We start from the raw sequence: 17224 nt of genomic DNA, 5'->3' as shown, positions 1-17224 counted from the left end.
TGCATAATATCTTAAAGCAACCAGAATCATTGCCTCTAGCAGAATAGCATTATTTCGTGCAGTTGACATTTTAAATGAATCCTTTGATACTAGACAATCCTTCCTGTTCGCTTATGAATTATAAATCCATCAAATTACTCCGTTACATCTGATTTTCCAAGAATGTAGACTTTTGTTGGAATGTGGCTTCGTAACCTCACTTGAATATCAAAATTATTTCCTATTTAACCAAAGACTTCAATAAATTCTTCCATTTTCCTAATGCTAATACTATGTTCTAATTTTAGTACGTTTTCTGTTAAAGTGCTGCAGTACTGGTAGTCAAAACTAACCCTTCTACTAGGAAAATCACAGATACAGTAATAAAATGTCAAGAAGGTTGAATATAAACATCAGTTTAAACCTACAATATAGAAGGTTTAACTTTGAACCAGTGAAACAAAGTTTAAACCAATATGGGGAAAATGAATGTTAGTTTAAATTCAGACTTTAACCAGATTAAAATAAACCAAGCTTAAACTCATTTGGGGAAAACGGCCCTAAGGTACACATATGCTTTGTGTAATGTCACCACATTTTTCCATCTGTCCCCTGCCAGATAGCCCTCATACAGCTTTCCTGCGTTATTGTGACGTTCCGAAATGTGACGAGGCTACAGGTTGTAAACTCTGCGCTTATCCGGTTTTCTAATGGTAGGTCCTTGTTGATTATGGTGTTAACTGTTGAAACAGACATCCCCAACTTAGGTGCAATTGTCCTTGGATGGGGGCAGGGTCACCACGAGAGACAAGGGCCTTCACTTTCCTCACTACTTCTGGTGTACGGCTGGTCATGGATTTGCCTGTTTTTCCCCCTCTGGAATTAAGCCGAGTCGGCTTTTGGATCTTTTATTCAATACAGCACCGATCCCGTTCTTTGATATCAAGAAATCACGCTTCTTGCACATTCCTTGGATTGCAGAATAGCAATATTTAGCATCGGAAAGGGCTGTTGTGTAATGCTCCCAGTAAGGGTCAATCTGTTTCGGCATCGTTGAAGCTAATTTCACGAAACTCTACACACAAATTCCCAGTACCGACGTGAATCATCAGTCCCTGCTTGTATGTACTCAAGTTGAAACAGCGCCACCAGCGACCTTCAGACTCGTTACCAGAGATCCTGAATGACCTTCTGTACTTCCCCTAGTGCACCATCACTGCATTGTCCTTCACAAGGCGCAGTGCACACAGAGAAGACATGACTTGGACATCGGGCGGAAACATGGCTCTTTTTCAAGTCTCTTCCATGTAAACAAATGTGTCAATTCACTCAGCTGTCATGGGCATGTCACTACGAAGCCAACGCCAAGTCCCCTTATAGTCTCGAGTGACTCTAGAAAGTGACACATGGCGTATGACTTCAGTGAAAAGAGGAGTGCCAGCTATAAAAGACTACAAAACTGCGTGATGATTTGGAATTTAATATTCAATTTTGTGAAGAGATCGAAAAGTATCCAACATTATATGACTTCAGTCTCTCAGATTATTGTAATTATTGTGTTAGAAGTGTACAGAACAAAGCGTGGAAAACGATCGCAAGGAAATTAAATTATGGTTAAGTTTATCATCAGGAAATGAAACGTCGAATATTTCATACTTCCTTCCTTTTTCAGTCACAAAGGGTGTACCCAACACTTTCCCTGTCTTTGAATATTTGTGAGTTGTTTGAAGAAGACGTTATGAAGTGTCGCTCGAGTTTTCGACTCTTCTGTACACTTTGCTGATGTCACGTCCTTGCCACTTCTACGCCATGTTTCCACCTGTCGCCCAAGTCACATCTTCTCTGTGTGCATTGTGCCTAAGAGTCATGCAGTGGTGTCTCAACAGTGCACTATCTACCAGTCTTCTGAAAAGTTTTGGCAACGCAACTGATGAGCCCACTGCTATACTGGAGCGAAACACTGGTAATTCCACAATTGGAAAAGCCTATAGAGCTTGAATGCTTTTTAACATTCGCATTCAATGAAATGAAATTATGGTTTCCTTCTAGCAACTTAATTTTTGAAAGAAAATTCTCTCTTCACTTGAGAAACTGATATTCTTTATTGATGTTATTGTTTAATAGGTGAAGATGTTCTTGGCCAAGAAAAAGAAGGTGTTGAGAACGTTCCAATCCTAGGCTTGCTGCAGAGCAAAGCTACTGAGAGGAGTGGACGTATTGTTGTGTATGGTGACTCAAACTGTTTAGACAACAGCCACCTTCAGAAAGGTAAATTTTGTTAGAAAAAGAGATGCGCACAAGCACACACACCATGCTGTCCTGATATTTACAAACTACCTGGCATATAATTTTACATCATACACCTTTTCTCCTCACTATTTGTTGTTGTGGTTGGCTCTTTGAAATGAATACAAGAGTCCATGCTTACATAAATAACATTGTTTTATTCTGTGATGCTGCTGAATTGGCTGAATTTCTTTGCCATATTACTTTCTCTGCCATGGAAAGTTCCTTTAGTCGGCCGACCTTCGGTGGATGACCCCTACTGTCGGATTCAAAAGTTCAGATTCTCAAGTTTAAACTTCTATTAAAAAATGAACAGCTGCACTAATTCTCAAATCAAATTGCACCTAATTATAGCTTGATTCTTTCTGCATTTAATAGTGGTAGACAACTTTATTTCCATGTTCATTTCTGCAGTTTTATAATGGGAACATAAAAAGAATGTGCTTTTTTTTCGCTTCTACAGACAAGCTTCAACTTTCAAGCTACATAACATCAAAACGCGTACTTTAAATATACCAAGCTCGATAGCTGCAGTCGCTTAAGTGCGGCCAGTATCCAGTATATATTTATCTAAGTAAAAATTTTCGATTCCACCTATTCAATACAATATACTTTTGCAATGCAGTTTTTTTACATTACAGTTTAATAATTATTTGGTACCAGTTTTGACCCTGTTCAGGGTCATTATCAGCCATAAACATTCAATTATACAATTCAGCTGAAAGGTTCTAAAACAATACATTTTTAACGTGACATTTTAATTAAAATACACAAATATGACATTGTCAAGCTTAAAAGTTAAATGATGATGAGATACAAAGATGATAAAACCACATGTATTTTAATATTACGGCAAATTGAATGCCGTTATGGAGTAGCTACATTTGACTCCAGATACTGAGGTTCTTAAATATGTATCTTTCACATAAGTTCTAAAGGTGTATGACCTTGTGTAGCGCTGAATTAAGTAAACACAAATATGATATAAAATAAGTGCTTCAGAACATGTTGTTGGAGAAGTGCTAATGTATTTCTAGGTACTAATTGGTCTGAAATGTGTATATTTCACTTCAGTTCTGGTGACTGTATGACCTTGCTTAATGCTGTTAAGTTGACGTAAACAAGCATAAATGCTTCAGATTAGGGCATTTGTATGCGGGTAGAGTAAAACTAATAGGTTTTAGGTGTAATTGTTTTCAAAATGCATGTCTTTCACATAAAGTCCAACAGTTGTATGGCCTTGCTGACACTAATCATGTAATGTAAACAAATTAAAAACATCTTAGAAGTGATCTTGGAGGACCGAATTAAGGAGGATAAGACACATACATTGAGTTTGCAGATCTAGAAAAGGCATTCAGTAATGTTTATTGGACCAAGCTACAGGGATATTGTTTTATCTATTCAGGGGATTGCTTCTCGCATGATCGCCTGCGCTGCGATCCTGCCTTCCGCCAAGCTTTCTGCTGTAATGTGGCCAGCACTCGCCCGGCACTGAGTCATAGAGTGTTTTTGCACAAGATTTTCTGTACTTTATGAAGATATTATGTATATACAGACCCTAATGTAATGAAAATGGCTTGGAACAATACACTGAGCACTAAACACGTGAACACTTGACTAACTGAACCTTAAAGTTAAAAATGTCATTGTTCCATATTGAAGAATATTACAGTTAAAATTGAAATAATTGATAAAAAGATTCAACCTAATCAATACAAAAGAATAAGAAATGTAGTGAATTACATTCTTATTTAATAATAAGTAGAAGTGGTACCGGTTTCGACCCTAGTCCAGGTCATCATCAGCCGATTAAAACATGAAAAACAATGCATCGGAAAAGGAAATAAAAGATCAAGTACACTACGGATCAGTAGAAGAGGCGATATAAAAATGAACGGGGTAGACACTGTAAAATTCAGAAGAAGTAAAATGTAAGTCACTTAAAAGAAAACAGTGCATAATTTTCTGAGCGGCAGTATGGCACACGCAGTGTTAGGCAAAGTCTTATAGTGTTTATGAATAGTGGAGAACGGTTAAATGAGCTAATTTTTAAACACTGTCAGGCACAAAGTCATATCATAATCAAACACATACGAAGATCCATAATCGTGCAGGAGTTGAAGATGAGTAGATCTATTGAAGTAACTTGCCAGCTCCCGGAGATCAGCGCGATATATTTAACATCAGGCACTGTGGTTTCAAACACCAAAGTAAAATGGAGAATAGCTTGATGATCCAGTAATTTTCTTCGGTTGCGGGAAAGTAAGTATATAGATAAATATAATATAATTCAATATAATTGAATAAGTAATTGTGCTTCTATAGAATTCTTAGAACAGTTGACGTGAAAAAAACAATTGTGAAGAGAAAAAAATATAGTATAAAGCGCAATACCAGAAACAAATGAAAACGTATATGCACACCAAATCTGATAAAGTAACTGTCATAATGGAAAAAGCTGACTACTTAGATAAAACCAAAAAATTTTTCAGTGACTTCTTTTTCTATAGTAAAAAAAAGATCCAACCACAAAAATCCAACGCCTACTCAAACAAACTTTAAAAAAACACTTCCTTTCTCCTCACAGATCAAGAAAAAACTAAATTAATAAACATGAACCCAGGCCTACCCACTGCCAAAGCCCTCCAAAAAATTCACAAAACTAACATTCCCATCCATCCAATAATCAATTACAGACCCAGTCCGCTATACAGTACTTCTAAATTCATCCAAACATTTTTACTAAAAAACTATTGATTTTTATCCAACAAATCTATCAAAAACACTTCTGATGTAATCAACAAATTAAAGAACTTTAATATCCAATCACATTCTTCTCTCCATTCTTTTGACATTGTAAACATGTACCCTAGTATTCCAATTTCCAAATTATTCCCCATAATAAACAACAACCTAAACAAATTCAGTAACCTAAGTAAACTTGAAATTCAAGACTTCATGTCTATTTTAAAATTGGTTCTCAATAATAATTATTTTACCTTTGATAACACCATTTATCAACAAGATGGCTTAGCTATGGGCTCACCAGCTTCAGGCATTCTTGCTGAAATTTACCTTGACTTCTTAGAAAACACAAAAATCAATAATAATAATAATTTTTCCAACATCCTCTTTTGGGCCAGATATGTCGACGACACTTTGGTAATTTTAAATGAAGAATCAACCAACGCAGCCTCTACACTTATTCATCTAAACAACTTAGACTCTAACATTAAATTCACCCTTGAATCAGAACACAACCAAACTCTTAACTTTCTAGACTTAACTATCTAGACATCCTTCTTCTTTATCTTACAAAATATTCAGAAAACCAACCCAAACAGCAACCACAATACGACAAGATTCTTCGCACCCTCAAGCACATAAACGTGCTACTTATAACAGCTTAATTTTTCATGCCTTCAACACCCCTATGTCTAAAAAAGATTTAAATAATGAATTGAACACCATCCGCAACATCGCTAAATTCAATGGCTTTAACAACTCCTTCATAAACCGCATCATCAACAAATTCAAACACTGTCCTAAAACCAGTTTATCTAAAGACATAACAAAACCAACTGCATTTTCCACTTTCACTTTCACTCAAGATGCTTATAAAATAACTAATATTTTTAAAAAAACACAACATGAAAATTTCTTTTAGAACTAACAATAGAAATTTGGATATTTTACACAACTCTAAATCACTAAATAAATCTAATGCTTTTTCTAAATCTGGCATGTACAGATTCAAATGTAACAACTGCAACTCCTCCTACATCGGACAAACTGGCTGCAACTTCAATATCAGATACTCCGAACATATCAACGCCATTAAATACAATAGATTCTCTGCCATAGAACAACACATACAACACTCCAAGCATAGTTTCACCAATATTGAAAAAGTCATGAAAATACTTAAAATCATAAACAAAGGCCCCCTCTTAAACACTACTGAAAATTGCTTTATTCACCTTGATCAATACTTCAACCCTAATTTCAATTTAAACGACATTTCTGAAAAACCCAACATCCTTTTCGACTTTCTAATTCTTCTTCTCAAAAATTCTAAATTTCAAAACCCCAATTCTATTTTCCATGCCTTACAAAGTTCCTACCCACAACCTCCAATAACCCACCCTCCTAAGCCACCCTAAACTACCCGTCTCTCATCTCCCTATCTTATCCTTCCTCAACACCATTTAACTTCAATTTCTTTTATTCTTCTCTTATTCCACTATTCCTGTTCCTCTATTAATTTATTCTATCTTTTCTTTTAAAAAAATTAAAAAATCAATTCCACCTTCATTTCGGTTCTTCTCATTCATACTCAACTCCTGCCTTGCGCCGATTTCGACTACTTCAATCATGACCTGAATTTTTTCCTTTTTTAAAAATTTGCGCACTGTGCATATATGTTTTCATTTGTTTCCGGTATTGCGCTTTTTACTATATTTTTTCTATTCACAATATTGTTTTTTTCACGTTAACTGTTCTAAGAATTCTATAGCAGCACAATTACTTATTCAATTATATTGAATTATATTATATTTATCTATATATTTATTTTCCCGCAACCGAAGAAAATTACTGGATCATCAAGCTATTCTCCATTTTACTTTGGTGTTTGAAACCACAGTGCCTGATGTTAAATATATCGCGCTGATCACCGGGAGCTGGCAAGTTACTTCAATAGATCTACTCATCTTCAACTCTTGCATGATTATGGTTCTTCGTATGTGTTCGATTATGATATGACTTTGTGCCTGACAGTGTTTAAAAATTAGCTCATTTAACCGTTCTCCACTATTCATAAACATTATAAGACTTTGCCTAACACTGCGTGTGCCATACTGCCGCTCAGAAAATTATGCACTGTTTTCTTTTAAGTGACTTACATTTTATTTCTTCTGAATTTTACAGTGTCTACCCCGTTCGTTTTTATATCGCCTCTTCTACTGATCCGTAGTGTACTTGATCTTTTATTTCCTTTTCCGATGCATTGTTTTTCATGTTTTAATCGGCTGATGATGACCTGGACTAGGGTCGAAACCGGTACCACTTCTACTTATTATTAAATAAGAATGTAATTCACTACATTTTTTATTTTTTTGTATAGAATAGGTTGAATCTCTTTATCAATTATTTCAATTTTAACTGTAACTGAACCTTATGCTAATAAAGCTCTCAGCAGACTGCAAAGGAGGGGAACTTGTGGCACCAAGAAGCGTATTACAGCAGAATGCTTGGCAGGAGACAGGCTCGCAGTGCTGGCGACCATCAACCCCCTGGATAGGTTAAAAAAAAAGTCTCTGTATTTGAGACCACACACCAAGAATGAAGAATTATCTACAACCTGTATAAAAATTAGACTGCAGTGATAACAATCGAGAGCACTGAAAAAGAAGCAGCAGTCAAGAAGGGAGTGAGACAGTTTGTTCGCCCCTTCCTTTTCAATGTTCAAACAGGCGGTAAAGGAAATCAAAACCCTGAGATTAGCTGATGATATTGTTATTTCATCTGAGACTGCATGAAATGTGGAAAATTGCTGAATGTTATGGGCAGAGTCCTGGGGAAGGAGTACAAGATGAAAATAAATATGTCCAAAACAAAAGTAACAAGTGCAGTTAACAAGTCTGGTGATGCAGAAAATATTAGATTAGGAAATGAGGACTTAAAGGAAGTAGATGAATATTGTTACTTTGGTAGGAAAATAAGTAATGATAGCAGAAGTAAGGAGGGCATAAAATGCAGACTAGCACAAGCAAGGAAGGCCTTTCTTAAGAAAAGGAATTTGCGTTGTATGAAAGTGAAACATTGACGATAACTAGCTCAGAAAGAAAGAGAATAGAAGCTTTTGAAATGTGGTGTTACAGAAGAATGCTCAAGGTGAGATGGATTGATTGAATCACAAATGAAGAGATATCAAATAGGTGAGAGGAAATTGATTGGATAAATTTGATGAAAAAAAGTGATAGAATGATAGGGCACATCTTAAGACACCCAGGACTTGTTCAGTTGAGTTTTGAGGGAAGTGCAGGCAATATGAACAGTAGAGGTAGACTAAGGTAGACCAAGGTATGAATATGACGAACAAATTTGAGCAGATGTAGGATGTAGTAGTTTCATAGAAATGAAAAAGATTAGCACAGGATAGGGTGGCATGGAGACTGCATCATACCAATCAATGGACTGATGACTCAAACAACAACATTTATGGAAAACCTGTACCTCTCCTTAGATTTTATACCCATTATAATTTGAGAGGAAAATTTAGTGGGTGCTAACAATGACATACAGTAATGGCTGTATCGAGAGCGCTGTGTTGCTGCATTGCCGTGCTATTTTTTTTTTTCCACCTGGTATTTTAGGAGTGGTTCAGGAAATTTTTAATCCTTTTGCCAGTCAAATTAGCTGTTATTGACCATTTACCATATTACAATGATAGGTCCATCTACAAGGAATTCCAGTGCGTGGTGGAGAAAAATGGAGATTAAATCTTGCTTACGAAGAGAAATATTTTAAGACCACTCCATGTTGAAAGGTATGATAAGCTTACAAAATCACAGCTAACTGACCATGCTAGGTCACACTTTGTGACACCTCAAAGGAGGCTCGACATACTAACAAAACAACTCTGTCTTGATGTTGAGTTACTTTGGCTGCCTGTTGCTCAATGTAAAATACACTGACTGACAGAGCAAATGCAACACCAAGAAGGAGTGGTCAGAACTTTATGCCAATTGCAGGGTAGACTGACGTCACTGAGGTATGCTCATGATGTGAAATGCGCCGCTGTGCTGCGCACGTAGCGAACGATAAATGGGACACGGCGTTGGCGAATGGCCCACTTCGTACCGTGATTTCTCAGCCGACAGTCATTGTAGAACGTGTTGTCGTGTGCCACAGGACACGTGTATAGCTAAGAATGCCAGGCCGCCGTCAACGGAGGCATTTCCAGCAGACAGACGACTTAACGAGGGGTATGGTGATCGGGCTGAGAAGGGCAGGTTGGTCGCTTCGTCAAATCGCAGCCGATACCCATAGGGATGTGTCCACGGTGCAGCGCCTGTGGCGAAGATGGTTGGCGCAGGGACATGTGGCACGAGCGAGGGGTCCAGGCGCAGCCCGAGTGACGTCAGCACGCGAGGATCGGCGCATCCGCCGCCAAGCGGTGGCAGCCCCGCACGCCACGTCAACCACCATTCTTCAGCATGTGCAAGACACCCTGGCTGTTCCAACATCGACCAGAACAATTTCCCGTCGATTGGTTGAAGGAGGCCTGCACTCCCGGCGTCCGCTCAGAAGACTACCATTGACTCCACAGCATAGACGTGCACGCCTGGCATGGTGCCGGGCTAGAGCGACTTGGATGAGGGAATGGCGGAACGTCGTGTTCTCCGATGAGTCACGCTTCTGTTCTGTCAGTGATAGTCACCGCAGACGAGTGTGGCGTCGGCGTGGAGAAAGGTCAAATCCGGCAGTAACTGTGGAGCGCCCTACCGCTAGACAACGCGGCATCATGGTTTGGGGCGCTATTGCGTATGATTCCACGTCACCTCTAGTGCGTATTCAAGGCACGTAAAATGCCCACCGCTACGTGCAGCATGTGCTGCGGCCAGTGGCACTCCCGTACCTTCAGGGGCTGCCCAATGCTCTGTTTCAGCAGGATAATGCCCGCTCACACACTGCTCGCATCTCCCAACAGGCTCTACGAGGTGTACAGATGCTTCCGTGGCCAGCGTACTCTCCGGATCTCTCACCAATCGAACACGTGTGGGATCTCATTGGACGCCGTTTGCAAACTCTGCCCCAGCCTCGTACGGACGACCAACTGTGGCAAATGGTTGACAGAGAATGGAGAACCATCCCTCAGGACACCATCCGCTCTCTTATTGACTCTGTACCTCGACGTGATTCTGCGTGCATCGCCGCTCGCGGTGGTCCTACATCCTACTGAGTCGATGCCGTGCGCATTGTGTAACCTGCATATCGGTTTGAAATAAACATCAATTATTTGTCCGTGCCGTCTCTGTTTTTTCCCCAACTTTCATCCCTTTCGAACCACTCTTTCTTGGTGTTGCATTTGCTCTGTCAGTCAGTGTAAAAGCAATCGGGCTCATTTGGGTTTATTATGTTAAGAGGAAATTGGCAAAAGGAAGTATTGCCAATGCCCCCAAAATAGGGAGAAGCATGGAAATAATGAAAAATCTATGTGAAGAAGCTTTGCTCATGGTAACTCCTCATTTACAGAAAAAATTTATTCAGCACAGCCAGAAAATTGAGAATTAGTATTGGGATAAAGATTAACTTCCTGACACCATCCCTCCAATGGAACACATTATAATTAATATGGTTACAAGCTCTGATTTGGCAGGAACAGACACAGGAATCTCTGATGAAATTTTATAACTTAAATCGTTTACCTTTTTATGTACATATGTAAATTTGAATGGCAATGAATTAAATCTGGTGTACATTTATTATGTACATAACAAAGACAATGACAATGTTTTTAAACAATAAGCAGCCCAAAATTTTAAACCTGCCATTTTAGGTCCAAAGCCCTCATGCAAAAAGTTGATGGGAAAGAGTCTATGCTTAATTTCATTAAATATAATTCCTGTTCTAAAGAGAGAGGTTTAAATATTCATTTAGTTAACAAACATCCTACCACAAACACAGCAATACAGCACTCTACAGGCAGCTGGAGTGTAGGTGTACTCCCTGCTTTGCACTTACGCCATTTCCCTCCCAAATAATTATTTATATAAAATCTATGGATATGTTTGGATCTTGTTTGGGACACTTACGGCTATGAACACATACAAATTTTATCATGTTTGGATGATGCAGTTTGATGTTACAGTGTTTTAAAATCAAGGCTTCTCCATAGAATGTCAAAAAACATGTTGCACCGTTCCCGCGTCCAGGTGAGGATACATGAGTTCCAGACTAGCTCTTGATAATGATTCCATTTGTCTAATATTGCTGGGTTGTGGGTTCCGCGTGAGAAAGTACGCCGATGGCCTATGGTAAATCTCAACCTACGCAGAAGGACGTCTCCAACACGCTATCAGTCGGATACCATACTCGCATGTCGCCGAAATTTATCACAAAATCCAGGTTATTACGGCATTTCAAGGAATTCGTGCATGTTGCTACCGAAATCGCAAACAGAAATTGAGTCATTATAGCCTTATATCTAGCTCTTATTCTAAGTAGGCATTTAAAGAATTTTTATATTTTTCACTACTCAGCTTTTATTGTCAAATCAGTCTAAGTATCATTTAAAAGTTACGTAAAATATTGTTAGAAATTGTCTCATATAACGTAGATAGTTTCATAACGCAATCAGGATCTCTATGCGCTGTAATTATGTTGCAATGAAAGAAAAACAGGTTTTGAAAAACCTTTAACAAGTAATAGGAAACCAGGCTTCAATCATCGATACGCTAATTCTGGCCTGTCGAAATATTAGGTTGTAATTAAGTAATGTCCGTAAAAATCAAATGAAAAAGAAAAATTAAAATATATATATTCAAGTGAAACATATTAAATATAGTTGAAATAATTAGATGCATCCAATTGGTTTAAATGAAAACAAAATTATACTCCCTACTATATACAACACTTCAAATTATGGTTTCAATTAAGAATGTAAAAACGCAGTGAAAATAACCAATAATTAATTAATTAATTAATTAAGATCTGGAATCTTTTCTTAGTGAGCTGGATTGCTCCTCAAAGTTACCAAAAATCCTATCATTTGATCTTTAATTCACATGCGACTAATGAAATGAATATCACTTTGCTGAAAACTTAACATCCGTGTCCATGCACAGTAGGAAAATCGTGTGAGAAAGCAATGTTTGTTTTCTTGGGATCTCCACTACTTTATAAGTTTGAAAATTTCCATATTCGTTTCATATTTCATGCTGTCTGATCTCCATATAAGCAAATTCAAGTCCTCTTTAAGTCGTAATTAATCTCAAATTAATTCTATCATAAGGCTTATGTGGCTAACTCACTCAATTATCATCTTAATTCATGGTTGAAATTCAATTAAAGTGCGTATCTGGCTGAATGTAGCATTGTCTAGTGTATTTAACTAACTTTCCAACAAATTATACCATAAGTGAAAAAAGATTGGCATATTAGAAGACTCTACCTTCATCTAAAAGTCCATATATGAACGACTAAGTTACCAGTGATGTGTCAAACTGTTCTCATAAAATCATAAATTAAGTTGCCGTATGTGAGAATATTTGAAAATGATCGTAGATAAGTCAGTGAAGGCCTAAATATTAACGTTATTGGCCTCTCGGCTCCTCTGATGATCCTACATACTCAAATAACTCTGTATTGATGGCATTGAGATCGTATCCTAACCTATTTTGTATATCAGGGAACAAAAACAGCAATTGAAAACAGTACGTTTCAATATATACCTTAGCATGCGCAATTTACACATACTATCATCTCTCGGAAGAATACTATGACCAACTTTCCAAATAACAATAACTATCACCATCATAACTTACTATCAACTCATATTATTATTTCATTCACTATTTATCACTTCAAATATCACGTAGCATTCATATTAGTGCGTCTCAGGCACTCATTTCATCAAATACGCTGCATATGTGCCATAACCTACACATATAAAACATTATCCTTACCGTCATAGTATCAAAGAAAAGTACATCACAATATTAAACTGTGGTACAATACTTCGTCGTAAACATTCCCTAAATATGATCTCCACGCTTGTTATTCTGTTAAAGCCATCACGCATGTATATTAACCTTCATATAATACTCTAACACTTCACTGACAACGATTTAAAAATATCAATCACTTTCTCTCGCATCACATTGACAAATTTGCGAACAGCATTCACTGGTATTTTACGCCTATGTATAGGATTAACGGTAACTTCAGATGAATACCTACTTCCTTGTAACTACACTTGAATATCATCCACGCACGCACGCACGCACGCACAATGTCACAAATTATGTTACACTTATCCAAAAAAATAAAGGTTTCTACTTACGAAACGACTCATAGGGGACTTAACTTTGCTTATTGGGTAGTGTCTCCCATCTCGCTGTTGTTCATCGGGAATGGTAGGCCTCGCTCCATGGTTCGGCTTAGGTAATCTATCTCCTTGCCTGACTCCTGTCGTTATTTCAAACGGAGCAGAGATTTCTCCTAAGAAATTTACTTTTGAGATGGTGTCCCTCCGTGTTAGTTTGATGATTTCACTCATTTTGTTGTCAATTCCAAACTCCTCCAAGACACTAAGTAAGGTTCGTCTATCAATCGAGTCATATGCCTTTTTTAAGTCAACAAAGATGACTCCGGTGTTCTGGCTCCTTATTGCTCTTGTTCTCAGAATGCTCTTAAGGTTGAATATCTGTTCTGCACATGACCTCCCCTTTTGGAAACCAGCTTGGTATTCTCCAATGAGGTGATCAGCTTGATCTTCAACTCGGTTTAGCAGGGCTTTAGAGAGTATCGTGTAGGCGATTGGAAGTAGAGAGATCCCTCTGTAGTTTTTCGGGTCTGTTCAGTTTCCTTTCTTATGGAGCGGGTGAATGAGTGCACATTTCCAGTCATTCAGGATCTTTTCAGTTTTAAGGCAGTGGATTCTTTCTGCAACAGTTTCACCTCCGATCATCAACATTTCTGCCATAATGCCATCTTCACCTGGTGCTTCTTTTATCTTTGAGCTCCTTGATTATCTGCTTGATCTTGTCAAGGTTTGTTGGTTTGGAATCTGGGTTATCGTGAATTTGCTTCTAGGAATCTAGTCTTTCCAGAGATTCTTCACAGTTTAGCAGCGCTTTAAAATAGTCTGCCAAGAGCTGGCAATTTTCTTTATTGTTAGTAACTATACTTCCATCTGTTCGCATGAAGCAAAGACTTGGTGGTTGGTATCCCTGTAGCTCCTCTTTGAAGGTTCTGTAAAACTCCCTGGTGGTATTTTTTAAAAAACCCTTCTACCACCTTTCCCACCCTATTTCTGTCATATTTTCTCTTCTCGGTTCTTATGATCTTGGCTGTTCACTTCCTTTCATTTCTGAAGTCTTCCCAATTTTCCTTGGTTTTATTGAAATTTCATCTCTTCCAGGATTTTAATGTTCTTTCAAGTACTCTGTCACACTTTTTAGCACCCACCTAAAGGACTCATCTGCCCAAAGCCATTGGTCCCCTAGGGGGTTGGGTTATTTTCCAACGCCCAACTCTCGGCATTTATAATCACATTATTAAGTCTCTTGAAACTACAAACTTGTTTTTTTCTTTTCTTTTCTGTGGAATAACCGTATTCATCCTGTGTTTATTGATTGACATTATGTGAGAACAAACTATTAACACTTGCATGTATAGTTCCTAAAAATACTACTGTTATATCTCATTTACAGATTGCTTTTGGATGTTGGATGCTCTGCTGGAGTACACTTCAACTGGTCATTTACCTTCTATATTTAAAGACCATCAGTCGGAATTTTCAAACAAAGTTGTAGACCTTCCACAGAGAATGGAAGGCAACCATTTATATAGGTAATCAATTTTGTTAGAATTAAAAGATGTACTGGTATTATTTTTTTTATTTATTTATGATATTTCGAATTTTCTTTTGTATGGCAGGTATTCCAAAGTTTTAGAGAATCACATGGACAGTTTGCAGACACGAACATTACCTCAGTGTCCTCATCTTATTTGGGCTCAGCCTGTACCTCTTAATAAATCTGCACCAACGTACGTAAGTCTCTAACTTGCTCCGCATTTCTATTATGTTTTTATGATATTTGAATGGAGACTTGATACACTGTTTTTATTTTCTCTTAGCAACCTGTACAAGTCCCAGAAGTTGCTGTCTCTGTCCCTTGATGGCCAGTTACCTATATGGCGCATGGGACCCCCTCTCAAAGGAGCCGGCAGCCAATCTGATGGTCTTCCGGGAGATCTTTGGGGCTGGCGCACCGAAGGTTCCGGAATTGGAGATGATGATGAAAACAGCCTAAGTGTGTTTCCTGCCATGTTGCTCATGATATTATCAATTGTAGTGGTGTATTTTGCTTACCGTTTCTATCGTCAACGCACACGTCCACGCAGAAAACGTCCAACAAGGTTAAAAAGACTCGTGGCTAATCTGAATGTTGGGCGTGTCCCAGCAGTTTGACGGTTCTGCTGAATCACATGTCTTCCATAGTACAAGTGGTTTATGGATCCATTTTAATGCTTCTAGGCTTTGCCATAATATTTTTATAAATTTTAAACCATCAGTAAAGCAGTGCTGTGACCCAAATACAAAATAGTCTATAGTTCTGTTAAGAAGAGGTGACTTTCCTTTCAGGTACAGATCAATGAAATATCTGCTAGTTTGAAATATGCTGTATATTTCATTAATAAGTATTCTCCATAATAGTGAACAAAATCTCACAGCCCAGATTATAGTGAACATTGTGCGATAGTAGAAGGGAAAAGTGAAAGAAGTTTCTCAGTAGCCTTAATATGTTGACAGAATTGTGATCAGATGTTCCTTAGATATATCAATAAAACAAAATGTGAAATGTGTAGCTGTATACCTTTCTTCTCTTTTCATGAAGTCCAAAGACCAAACATAGTTGAAATTCTGGAGATGTACATATATATATTGAATCCGCACTGTTAGCGATGGGGGCCGGGCTCGTGGGGGCACTGCTGACGTCAGCCCGGCTTGCGACGGGCTGCACTAACGTTAGCTTCGCTGGTGACAGTCGCGAACAGTGCTTTCCTTTAAATTAGTATGCAAATAACTCCAAACTTCCTCCTTGAACATGCCAGATCATGCAGTGAAATCTTATCCTGGTGCATTGAACCACATGCACATGCAGTAACTTGCATAGAGAGTTGCGGACGGTGCATTGTATAAAAGACTGGTCACAGACGGGAGTGTTGTGCAGTCTCTAGCAATGGCTCGAAGTATTATGAGTGCAACTCCATCTGCTTGCTACTGGTGGGCTGCCTCTTATATGAAAATGTGGTAAACTTCATAATACAGTATGTCGAAATAGAGAACTTTATACACTTGGCACTGCATGCCTCAGGCATCTTTCTCCATGAGGGGGAAGAAGTGGAGTCGCACTTTCCTTCCCGCCGGGATACACGCCTGGATGTCGATTTCTTCAACGAGGCGTATCAGAAGTTATTGGACATCGATCATTACCCAACAGATCATGGTTCTGGGTACAATTTCGTTGGCATCCATGGCTGGTGGTTTACGATGGCACCCTGTCAACCTAACAACGCTGCCATGCCTACAGGAAAAAATACGAGGTCTCTAACTTACATCGATGGAGGACGCAGACAACAGGGTACTGTGCTTTGGCTCTATTGCCCTTTACAACATTCCTGAGAAACAATTGAATGCCCATTAGGTAAGCCATAGGATCGAGACGTGGCTAGCGGACAAGAGGTATTTTTTATTTCAGACATTAAAGTGACTATGAATAACATAAGGCAGTGGCATACACAAATTAATAGATTTAATTCACAGGTATTTAATAAGCACGGGAACATTATTTATCAGGCATGAAAGGAACGTGATACTGAAGAAAATAGACGTATTTTCCATTCTGATGACATAAGGAATTACAAACTCTGAACACAGTTAATGATGTAGCCGCCGCATTTGTTGAGTTTGTTAGGCTGTGGATGAAAGACTGGTTGTCGTCACCTAGTGCAACGTCAGCTAACTGTCTAATATGCGGCAACAAGATAACGGAGCGGGATCCTGTGATCCATTATAGTAAAAATACTATAGACGGAAGTGGGGGTTCCTACCACGTACATTGTTGGCATTGTACAGAAAATTACATTCCGATATTCTTTCATAACATTAAGGGGTTCAATTCACATTTATTGCTACGGGATGTAATTCGAACCTTTGGTGAAT

At 38.3% G+C, this 17224-nt stretch overlaps 1 protein-coding gene across 3 annotated transcripts in view; it reads left to right on the top strand.

The window, feature by feature from the left end:
* S1P (membrane-bound transcription factor site-1 protease) overlaps positions 1–15891 on the top strand; it is a 329279-nt gene extending 313388 nt beyond the window's left edge. Inside the window, exons 14-17 of one of the 3 annotated variants that reach the window (XM_067145647.2) lie at positions 2104–2247; positions 14709–14847; positions 14935–15045; positions 15136–15891. In XM_067145647.2, coding sequence (XP_067001748.2) covers positions 2104–2247; positions 14709–14847; positions 14935–15045; positions 15136–15469 — 728 coding nt within the window. In that variant the 3' untranslated portion in view covers positions 15470–15891. Of the gene's footprint in view, positions 1–2103; positions 2248–14708; positions 14848–14934; positions 15050–15135 lie in introns of all 3 variants that reach the window. The other 2 variants (XM_067145649.2, XM_067145648.2) reach the window with 2 other exon arrangements.
* The last annotated feature ends 1333 nt before the right edge of the window (positions 15892–17224 follow it).

Source organism: Anabrus simplex, chromosome 4 (assembly GCF_040414725.1).
Source record: "Anabrus simplex isolate iqAnaSimp1 chromosome 4, ASM4041472v1, whole genome shotgun sequence".
Taxonomy (NCBI): Eukaryota; Metazoa; Arthropoda; class Insecta; order Orthoptera; family Tettigoniidae; genus Anabrus; species Anabrus simplex.
The sequence above is the reverse complement of the archived record's forward strand: the minus strand, read 5'-3'. Positions and strand labels throughout refer to the sequence as shown.